At 46.2% G+C, this 11,482-nt stretch overlaps 1 protein-coding gene and 1 long non-coding RNA gene across 3 annotated transcripts; one reads left to right on the top strand and one right to left on the bottom strand.

Moving 5' to 3' along the window:
• The first annotated feature begins 8,617 nt into the window (after positions 1-8,617).
• Positions 8,618-11,370, top strand: LOC133883530 (uncharacterized). 2 transcript variants are annotated; one of them, XM_062322879.1, is made up of 3 exons: positions 8,640-8,731; positions 10,519-10,561; positions 10,604-11,370. In XM_062322879.1, the coding sequence occupies exons 2-3, from the start codon at positions 10,551-10,553 to the stop codon at positions 11,052-11,054; spliced, it is 462 nt and encodes a 153-aa protein (XP_062178863.1). In that variant the 5' UTR covers positions 8,640-8,731; positions 10,519-10,550; the 3' UTR covers positions 11,055-11,370. The 2 variants fall into 2 exon arrangements, with proteins under 2 accessions (XP_062178862.1, XP_062178863.1); XM_062322878.1 differs by having other exon boundaries at positions 8,618-8,731; positions 10,519-11,370.
• On the bottom strand, positions 8,626-9,638 carry LOC133883531 (uncharacterized). Its single transcript, XR_009902908.1, has 2 exons — positions 9,084-9,638; positions 8,626-8,960 (listed from the first exon to the last, which is right to left on the bottom strand). It is a non-coding gene; the product is annotated as an uncharacterized LOC133883531 (long non-coding RNA).
• Positions 11,371-11,482: the final 112 nt, after the last annotated feature.

The following is an 11,482-nucleotide window of genomic DNA, read 5'->3' as shown; positions in this document are numbered from 1 at the left end:
GGCTTAAGATTGCCACATCACTTCATACATTTTTGGAGGTGAGTCCTGCAAGTGGCCATACCCTAAGATCGCAACTCGGCGATGGGTAGAAAAGCCATGATAACTGTTGGGTGGATCAACACCCTTTATTTATGAAAACATGCAACAAGCCTCAGAGTTCTCCCTTTTCAATGTTAATCTAAGGGAAACAGAGGATGGTTTTTAAGAGAAATACTTTTTGAGAAAGCAACCATTAATAGGGGGCATTGGACAGACGCCCTCTTGATTAATGAGTTGATAGGCACCTCCATCATAGACATGTTCTATAACATAGGGCCCTCCCATTTTGGTTCAAATTTGCCTTTGCTTTTGCCGATGAGAATGATTGGGTGCCTCAAAACGAGTACTAGATTTCCCTTCCTGAATACACAAGGTTTGACAAGCTTGTCATACGCTCGGATCATGTTCTATCGATAGAATTGAAGATTTTGGAGGGTGTTAAGGCACTCTTCTTCAAGGGCATCTAATTCTTGGAGCCAAAGGTGACTTCACTCATCTTGCGTGATCTCATTATGCAGGCGATCCGAAGTGCGGGGAGCTCTAGCTCAAGTGGTAAAACAACTCTATGCCGAAGACGAGCGAGTAGGGCATTGACCGTGTGGGGGTACGAATAGTAACCTGATACGTCCATAATGCCTCAAAGAGACGGTCATGCCAGTCCCTCTTGTGCTTTGTGACTGCCTTTTTCAGAATGCCCACAAGGGTCTAATTAAAATCTTCAGCCAATCTGTTGGCTTGAGGGTAATACCTTGTGGAGTAGTTTCACTGAATTTTGTACTTTTCAGCGAACTTGTAGATCTTACTTGACTTGAAAAATAGTCCATTGTCGAAGGTGATGTAGTGAGGAACTCCGAAACGGTATATAATGTTACCCTCGAGGAAGTTGATGACATTGTCGGATTTCACCTCCCTCAAAGGAAGTGCTTCTGCCCACGCCCACCTGGAGAAGTACTTAGTGGCAGCAAGAATGATTTGCTGCCCTTTAGAAGAGGGTGGCTCAATTTTGCTGATTATATCGATACCCCAAGCATCAAAGGGCAAAGAGGGTACAGTCGGGTGTAATGGAACTAGGGGACAATGCTTGAAGTCCCCGTGTATTTAGCAGCGTAGCAAGACTGTGCCACTTGAATACAATCGGTCATCATATCGGGCCAATAGCCTCCTAAAAGCTTTAGGCTATGATACATCTTTGTCCCGCTCTAATGACCAGCGTAAACACCTGCGTGTAGTTCTTTCAGGGCTTTATCTGTCTCGCTTCGGGACAGGCATTGAAGAGGCATCTTATGCCCATAAGAGCATCAATACAGGACTCCTGCTTTGTATATGTATCAGGGGAGTCGCCTTTGCAATTGGCGTCTTGCAACAAGATCACTTGGCAGACCGTCGTGCTTGAAATAATCCAAGAAAGGCTTACACTAATCTTGTCCATCAACTTCAGTAGTTACCACCGCATTCACTTCGTGGTATTCAGGAATGAGCTCGAGTACAGCTGGTAAAAGCCATCTCTCTTCAACTTTCACTTCTTCTTGCCCATTGGGTAACACGAGGGCTGCAGCTAGCTTTGCAAGAGCGTCCGCTGAAGCGTTCTTTCTTCGAGGTATGTGTCCGAATTTCTCCATGAGCTTGCGAGTGGCTTCCCAATATGGAACCAATTCAGGCTTGCGCACTTCATAGACTACATTAACTTGCCTCACAATGAGTTGAGAGTCTCCGTATGCATAAAGAATGCATATCTCCATAGAGAGTGCAAGGAGCTGTCCGAAGATGAGGGCCTCATATTCAGCTTCATTGTTGGAGCATTCCTCCTTAAGGAAAAGGAATGGTATAGTGTTTCTCCTTTGGGGCTCTTAAACACTATCCCGCATCGGCTCTTCTATGAGGAGTCCCATCGGGGTCGGACTACGTATGTGAAGCGCCATCAAAATAGAGCTCTCATGGAGCTTCCATGTCGACTGTGAATACTTCTTCATCAGGTAATTCTATGACTAAGGGTGAATCATCCGAAACAGGATGTGTCGTTAGAAAGTCAACTAATGCCTGCCCTTTGATGGCTTTCTGAGGAATGTACGTGATGTCGTACTCCATCATCAATAAACACCAATTTTTCGACCCTGCCTGTAAGAGCAGGCTGGCTAAGGACGTACTTCATAGGGTCTGCTCGTGCAATGAGCTAGACCTCATGTGCTAGGAAATAATGGCGTAGCTTCTTGAGTGCAAAGATTAGCGCTAGACAGAGCTTCTCAATGGGGGAGTAATTGCATTCAGCTCCCACCATGGTCCTGCAGAGATAGTAGCATGCGACTTCTTTGTCTTCATCATTAATCTACCCAAGAAGGGCATCGACAGAAGCGTGTTGTGCTGTGATGTACATGATAAGAGGCCACCCTTTGATGGGGGCCATCAACAAAAGTGGATAAAGCAGATATTGCTTAATGCTGTCGAAGGCGTGTTGACATTGCTCGCCCCAAATGAACGGCGTGCCTTTCTTCATGAGCTTGGAGAAGGGCTGAATTCACCAGGATAAATTGGAAATAAAAGCATCTGATGTACGCTAGCTTTCCCTACAAAGACTTGAGCTCTTTTAAATTCTCTAGTGGAGGCATCTTAAGGATTGCCTTTATCTTTTCGGGCTCAATCTCAATGCCTCGATAGCACAAAATAAAGCCTAGGAAAACGCCAGATTGTACGGCAAAGGAACACTTGAGCAGGTTCATCTTGAGTTGGTACTTGCGCAGTCTCTGAAATACGACGCACAAATCTTCTTGGTGATGCTCACACCCTCGGGTCTTGACCACCAAGTCGTCGACGTAGCATTCTACGGACTGGTGGATGAGGTTATCAAAGATGACCGTCATAGTACGTTGGTACGTAGCACCTGCATTTTTCAAACCAAAGGGCATTACTATATAGTAAAAATTGCCTTCCAGGGTCCTAAATGCCGTGTGAATGGCATCATGTGGATCCATCATGATCAGGTTATAGCTGGAGAACCAGTCCATGAAAGAGACGGCTCCAGAACCTGTAGTAGCATCAATCACCAACTCGGTGATCGGAATAGGAAAGTCATCCTTTGGGCATGTGTGAAAGTCACAAAAGTCTACACAGACCAGGACTTGCCTGTTCTTCTTCGTTACCGGTACGATATTAGCGAGCCATTGAAGATATTGCACCTCTTTGATGAACCCCGGTTTAATCAACTTATCAACCTCGACAATGATGTCATCTTGTAACTCCGGGTGGAAACGCCGTGGATGTTGTTTAATGGGATGAAACTGCGGATCAATCTCTAACTTACGAGTAGCGACACGTGGATCAAGTCCTGGCATTTCTTTGTATGACCATGCAAAACAATCTCGATAATTTATTGAAAATTGTTTATAATCTTCACGCTCTTCGGGTGAGAGAGTAGCACTTACAAAAGTGGGGCGAGGATCATCCTCACTCCTGAGATTAATCTCTACAAGCTCGTTTACAGTCTGTTGCCCGCCATCAACTGATAAGGAGTCGGGGCAGCATTGAGGATTTCTCCATGACGAACTGATGTTTCTTCATGTATCTTGGACAAGAGGTATCGCTCATCTCTGAAGCCATGTCGGGCGTTAGCCGCAGCGCAGAATGATCGGGGCTGATGTGGGACTTCATATATCTCGATCAAATCCTCTTCATCAGATGACGTCTCATCATCATTCTCATGCCCCCATTCTTCACATGCACAAATAGCATTACATGTAACGAATTTGGAATCATCATCATCCTCTCCATCGTTCTCACACGAGGCAAAGGGACGGTAGCCGAGTTCGTACCTAGTACGAGGGAGACGACCCTTCTTTTCGAGTCATTCTGACTGGCTCCACCATTCTTCACACACATTGGGCGGTGATGGCAATCGTTGGTTCCTTTACAACTTGATTCCAGACTTCTCAAGTAAGGGGACCATGTTTGGTGCAACCCTCAAAGTCCCGATAACTTCCTCTTTATCCGCTTCAGGCTCTGGAAAATTCATCACGAGGTTACAACACTGAGTATGTGGAACCTTATAGAAAAGGGTCGGGCTTGTGTATCCCTGAGGATCGGGAATAGCCCAGACCTCTAATGGTGTAGCAACTTAAGTGTAAAGTTATGGAAGCGGAAGAAGAGGGGAGCTCGAGGCCACCTTCTCAATCTTGGCCCTCATGCGTTGTCACAAGAGGCTTTTCTGTATTAGCATTATACTCAAAAAGTAACAGGGAAGATGTGCTCCCCTCATCTTTAGTAGAAGGCACCTCTATCAAGGTCCTAGCTTCTAACCTCATCATAGTAGTAGTCATTGATGGTGTTGACAAAGAGGCCTCCAAGTTCCCCACAATCAGGGGTGTCGTGGAGGGAGGTGACGCAGAGTTCCAACTCCAAAACGTGCTTGAACTATCTTCTTTGATCGCCCCGGTCCTTGTTGTCGTCAAGACACGGGAGCATGCTATCGGGGCCTTCCTCGGTCCCTACTACCGCGAACACGAGGGAAAGAGCCTCTTTGCATGGAGCATGCTGTGATTAGAAACTCCATCTCAGAACTGGAGAACGTCGGGTTAGGTGTAATCACAACATCCATTGCTGGGGTGGAATGACCCAAATGTTCCTCTCCACCGGCACTTGGGAAGAAATACTTGGCATTTGCATGGTGCACCTCTTGCACCGTATACGGGGAGAGGTTACTGATCATTCGATGTTGCTCTCCCTTGTTATCCATGAACTTGAAGCATTGATGCAATGTAGATGGGACAACCTGGTATTGTTTATCCAAGGTCTACCTAACAGCGCCGAGTTGGACGTCATGAACTCAATGACAAAGAACTTCACCTTGAAGCTGAAGGTGGACATTTGCAATTTCATTGTGATGGAGCTCAACGCCCTGCTCCCCTTGCTGTCGTAGCCACATATGACCACGTTGGTCGGCTCGAGATCATCCATTGTGTACCTGGCTCGTGTCAAACTGCGAATAGGCAGAAGGTTAACCGCCGAGCTAGGGTCTATGAGCACACGATGAAGATGTGCGCTCCCAATGTTGCCTTCGATGTAGAGTGGTTGATTATGGTTATTAGTTTCAACCATCTTGTCTTCTTCAGAGAATGAAATCTCCTTGGCTTTAGCAAGGGTGCTGAGGAGCCGATGTTTGGCCATAGATGTCTCGTACACATGAGGAGATTGAAGGGCCTTGATTAAGGCCTCTCGCAAGTCTGGAATGAGCATTAATGCATCATAGACGCTCAATAGCGCTGGAATGCGCTTCAAATGAGCAACAACATTGTACTCCATGTTGTCAACTCCTTTCGACTGTACTTTTTATGATGAAGGATTTGATTCTTGAATGGGGAGCTTCGAGCGATGCAATCCATCGATCTTCTCAACCCGAGACTGTCGAAGCTTTGTGGGTTCAGGAAGTTCTCTCCCGTTCCTCAAATTCATCTGCACTTCTTCAGTTTCTCCCTCTTCAGCGGATGTAGCTTCCGCTTCTAGAGCTTCACGCTCTTCGGGAGTAATAGCAACTCTCGAGCTCGAGTCTTCATCATCTTCGCTTGCGGTGATGCCATTGCATGGCACCACCTCGAAGGACGGAGTAGCATCAAGAAAATGCTCCTTACTTGATGTCGAGGCCTGCCCCCAGGTCTGAGGGAAGAACTGGCCCAGTGTAGGCAACATGGTGAATCTCCGTGGGAAAGCTTCATCTCCCTTCGACTTGGGAATGAATTGGGGAGGCACACAACATTGACTTGGATCATGTCGTGCAACCTGCACTGGCGCTGGAGGAGGAATGTATTGATATCTTGATCGTCGGGCTCTTGGAGGGCGCCTTCACGGCACCTGCTGCCACTGTTGCCCCCTCACATGCTGAGTGACGGGTGTGAGTCTGAGTCTCTTGAATTGATCTTCTACTTGGGCGAATGGCACCCAATACTCTTCTTCTTCTTCATTTATATGAATGGATGATGAGCCATCATGCTTCACCGTTACCATGTTGACGGCACAATAATCTGAGTTCATGGCTTCTGGTTTGAGGGTCAACCTCTTCTCGTCGACCGCTCTTTGTAGCCACTCCTTGAAAGCGATGCAATCTTCAATAACATGCCCTGCATACCGATGGTATGGACAATACAAAGGGTTGTCAGTCATGGCAACCTGCTCGGGTCTTACCGGTGTAGGCAGATTCACAAGCTTTTGCTCGTTCATCTATTTGAAGAGGCTCTTGATGAGGTCCCGTTAGAAGGCATATTGCTTATTCAGCATCTCCCGGATATTAGGACGCATAGTCGGTCTTGGCCGCTCATTCTTTGGGCCGAAAACTGGAACGACACTTGTAGCGTTTGATTCAACAGGTGCCTTTCCCATGTTGCCATTTCTGACCAGCTTACTTGAAGACCCAAACTGTCTAGTGTTGTCAACGGAGCCAGCATTTTTGTACATCTCCATGATACGGGGTACTTTCTCAAATTCAAGCTTGGTAGCTGTAACAACATCGCCAAGCGAATTGAATGTTTTAGGGTTGCATCTTGATACACCGACCAACCAATATTGTAGCATGCCGTGGATACACATCTGCATGCGTCTTCCGGTTGCATCTCCCTTACGAGCCGAACATAGTTATTTCTAAAGTGGACGATGTAGTCTTCAATTCTCTCGTCCCGCCTTTGCTTGATTTGAGACAACTCTTCATTTTGCGCAAATAGCTTCCCACCTTATCCTTGTGTTAGCTTGATTTTGCACTTTCTCTTAGTGTGTTGTTCTCTTCGCGTGTAGACGATCCTGTCCCGGAGCCGTTCGAGAATATTCAAGATCAAGATTTCGACAACACTGAGTATCACTTCAGAGAAGGAAAGTGTCCTTGAACATCTTGCACCTATATTTAGGAATTTATGTTAGCTTTTTATCCTTCATTCAATGCTTGTCTAAATTGGAAACCTATGAATAGGGTTTAGTAGCTTTTGTCTAATTATCCTTGTCATCGTTGATGAGTCATGGGAAGAAAATGGTAGATATGCTAGTCGTTGTCCTGGTTGGGTTAGAAGTTAAACTTGACTAACGATTATGCAACATGAATCGGGTATGGTAAAATGTGCAAACTCCGCAGAGTATAAAACTGATCGATCAACCATGCTCACGGTCAAGAGCGGCTTGGACATCTTCTTGATTTGTTGGGATCAGGGTTCTGGTATGGATGGTCGGGTAGCCAGATAATGGGATTACCTGGTGAGTTATGGTACCCGGATATGGAATATCTGTTAAGTTTGGTAGTCGGATGGAATCCGATGAGCTGCTCCTCTTGTTTAAGTTGTATCCTCACACTTAGTAAATATGATGCCTGATTCTGGGAGTTATAGGTTAAGGTTGCTTAGTGCAGCAAACCAATGTCTAACCTTTTCTTGAGTTAAGCCCTCATGTCATACTTTCCTCTTGCGTAGTACATTATATACTCATACTTACTATTTTCAATATTAAATACTGCTAAGTTGAAGAAAGCTACACGAAGATTAAGGAAGCTGAAGACTACAATAAAGATATAGTGTCCTAGGTCGCGTTGCCCCCAGTCGATTGTCTGTGATGTGCCTAGAAGATCCTTAGGAGTCCTCTTGTGTTCTTCCGCTGCTGTCTTGTAAACTCTGGTATTTATTTCAATAAAGTTATTTTTATTCAATATATAACTGTATATCACTGATAATGTCACCACATGTATGATGAAACTGATTCTGGCATACATGTGGAGTGCACCTGGTTATTCTTTTGAAAAACCGGATGTGACAACACATCACCTCTTCTATGGGCACGACAACAAGAGCCAGCCGGACACCATCACAGACAAAAGAACCACCTGCTCGCACGGCATGGCTCAAGGCCGACCAACATAGACACCTGCTGGTGCATGGCCATGGCACAAAGGTCAGACGGTGCTCCTGTAGCATAAAGAAGGAGGGGAAGGGGGCGATTACTGTGGAGACTCACCGGTGAGAGAGATGGTAGTCATGGAACCCCGGCGAGCAAGAACGGCGACGACAATGCGGTGGATTGAAGTGGCTTTCTCTCTCCCTCTCTCTCTCTCCCTATCTCTCTTCTCTTTCTCTATCTAGCTCTACCTCGGATTCGGTCTCCTCCTCACCTCGGGCACCCGTCCGGGCTATATAGCGGCGGCTAGGGTTCCCCTACACGGCGAAATCGGATCGAGTCCATTAGGGAAGGGATAAAGAGGGAGAGGATAAGCATGGGGAGGAGTGAGCCAGGAGAGAGGGTGGCACGGCTCAGGCGCAGGGCGAGCACGGCTGCGGCGCACGCTCAGGTGCGAGGCCCAGGGAGCAAAGAGAGGAAAAGGGGAGAGCGGAGAAGGCGAGAGCGAGCCGGCTTGGCCAGGCGCGAGCGGAGGCGACGGCGCAAGCGAGAGGGAGGAGAAGAACAGGCGCTCGAACACCCTAAGGTAGCAGCCAGGTGAGGGGATAAAGAGAGGAGCAGTGGGCCGGCTGAGAGAGGTGAGAAGACCGCTGGGCTAGCCCGGAAGGCAAAGGCCGGCTCACCCTTTTTTCTTTTATCTTTTTTTTATATATATGTATACGTATACGGGTGTAAATATAAGTCAAAATGGTGTCGTACAGTGTTCTGCCCCATCTATTATAAAAGAGACAGGATGCTGCGGCCAGTTCCGCGAAGCCATCCCGCCCGTTCTTCGGACATTTAGGTACGCAGTTCCTCACTTTCCCTTAATCTTTTTTCTCCTATCTTCCTCCTTGCCACAACGATGATACTTTCCTCTGCCTTTCTGATCCCGGGATCTGCTTATAAGTTTCTCTTTGTTCCCCGTCGATGGCTTCGGTGTGTTAGTAAGCTGGATACGCATTTGTTCTCTCCTCCCTCGTAGCAAATCTCCGATCCTAGATCCAGGCCAATGGTGTCTCCAGTTGTTATCTCTAGGGATCGAGAGACAGGAAATTTCAGTCCAGTGAAGCTCTTTAATTTTAATGCTAAACGGGTATTGGAAAAAGGCGTGTGTGCATGTTTGTGAAGCAGCTATGAGGAGATGGGCGTCCTACTCGATATTGAGTGCAGCTCCTGAGCTCCATGTTTCTGTTCTTTTCCACTTTCAACGGATCTGCATATCAAAATACGATACTTTAGCATTTGAATCAAGTTTTCAATCTAGAATTTACAATTTTCAAAATCGCGAATTGAACTGTTAATTGGATTTGGAAACTTTCGTATTTGTTTTCAAAACGTTGTAACTAGGATTGTTGATCCAGCGCCTCCCTTGGTGTAGTGGCGGCGGTGCCGTTGAGGAACCCTGCGGGCTGCGGCCGAATCTGCTCCTTTAACCGTCGTGCTTGCTTCCTACCATCCATGGTGGCGTAGAGGCCATGTGACTGCCTGCGCGCTAGATGGGAACCAGTAGTGTTGGACTCGGAGGAAGCTAGCCAGTGACAATGGAACCACGGCTCGTCGTTAATCGGGATTTCTACGTGATGATTGGGAGCGAGAAGGGGATTCTAATTTGATTTCATCCGCCTCCTGATTCGACTTGACTAGTCAGAAAATGGGAACGGAGGTTGTTCACAAAGCAGGGGCGGAGACAGGGGTGGGTGGTGGGGTGGGGACCAGGGGCGGCAGCCTCCTCCTCCAATGGTTTATCCAGCTCCTATAGTAATAAATATGTGTACTTATATACATGTAATGAGCCGTATATAAAAACTAAGTAATTTAAGAGCTTATTAATATACAAACTTAATTTATTTATTATTTATGATTTAAATATTATATAACTTTTTACGGAACACATTTTTAGGTATTATATGTCGTATAATATAATTTACTACCTATGTTTACCGTGAATACATGTAACGAAACGTTTTTTCTCGACAAAATTTATCAAATTTAAAATATTTATCCTTAATATTCATGATTAGTTATAATTTATGTTTCATTACTCTATTTTTATTGACTTGAGCTCTAGTTATTTTGTGTTATAGAGATCTAGTTAATTGAATGCATATATATCATTATGCATTATACGAAAGATTATACATTTATTACGGTGGGAGAATTTGTGTATGAATAAGACAAATAATGTTTTAAGCTGATCGTGGAACATGGATTATGAAGTTAGAGATTGTTATGTTTTAAATATCGATTTTCGTGATTCAATTGAACCTGTAATTGCTTTAGGGTCAAGTAATTCCTTCTATATAACGATAGGCGTCTATCAATAAAGAGCGAGCAAAGAATTAGACGACAAACCTCCCTCCTCGCCGTTCGTGGGCTGACACCCCCGTACCACCTACTCACAATTTGGTGGCTCACCAATTTGCTCCTAGCTGTTTCAATAGTCCATCTTATACTGGGACCTGAGGCCGAATAGAATTTTAACTGATCTACAGACCCGGCCAGCTCCAGTCCGTTAGCTGTTTCCGACGATTGGATCTTGTTTTCTTCGGTGCTTGTCATGTTTGCTTGAAATTCGAAGTTGCATTGCAGATCTTGCCTCGCAAGCTGGCGCTGTCACGGTTATGTCTTCAAGGTCGCCAAAGAAAGCTGGCGTTGTCACGGTTATGTCTTCAAGGTCGCCAAAGAAGCCACCACTTTTTGACGACGATGAATCGAGAAACCAAAGCATGAACAACGGCAGAGGTGGCGGCTTCTCATGGCTGATAGGCTTGGGTTTCGCATTCCTGACGTTCAACTCAGGCATGGCGATCTACCGCTCCGACCGCGACCCCGGATCAGTGGCGTTCGTGGTGGTGTCCTACCTGGACCTGGTGCTGCTGTTCCTGTGCCTCCGCCTGTTTGAGATGGCGCCGCCGGACTCGCCCCGGCGGGAGTGGCTCAAGGTCTGCGTCTGGGGACTGACCACGTTGCTAACGGTCATGTTCTCCCACAAGGTCGCCGCCATAATGCCGCCACTGGTGGCTGTGGTGGTGTGGGCGATGGCCTTCGCTACCATCGGTGGTGGCTTTTATGCCTTCTTCGTCCACCGGGACAAGGCTGCCCAGTTGGAGGCAGGGATCCAGTAAATCAAATGTTTCTGCCATGGGTGTTCTACTAGCCTTCAGAAGATCCAGTAAGAGCAGTCGTGTATCTGCATGCCAAGGACGAAGCCGGATCCAAACCGAGGGGTGCACGTATGGTTACTGGCGAAGCCAGATCCAAAGAGAGAGGTGTACGGTTACTGTTCACAAAATTACTGTTCATTTGCTGTTCAATTACTGTTTATCGTATCTATATTTAGCGGTAATTTTAGATGGGAGGAGTGATGTGCACCCACTAACTACAACGTTGTTTCGCCCCTAAATGTCTGGAAAAAGGGTACTGTATGCATATAAAATGTTTTAATATTTCCTCGTGTGTTATATTGCTAAGGGACCGATGGTATAGTTTAAATGTTAGACTATGATTTCCGTCGTGGGCGAAATTTTTGTCGTGAAGGGATTTCGTTCCCTTC

This window comes from Phragmites australis, chromosome 10, assembly GCF_958298935.1.
Source record: "Phragmites australis chromosome 10, lpPhrAust1.1, whole genome shotgun sequence".
In the NCBI taxonomy this organism is placed as follows: Eukaryota; Viridiplantae; Streptophyta; class Magnoliopsida; order Poales; family Poaceae; genus Phragmites; species Phragmites australis.
Note: the sequence above shows the minus strand (reverse complement) of the source record. Positions and strands in the feature narration are given on the sequence as shown.

Bases quoted from the DNA above. Each gene is read 5' to 3' on its own strand.
- LOC133883530 (XM_062322878.1), top strand. From the start codon at position 10,551: ATGTCTTCAAGGTCGCCAAAGAAAGCTGGCGTTGTCACGGTTATGTCT.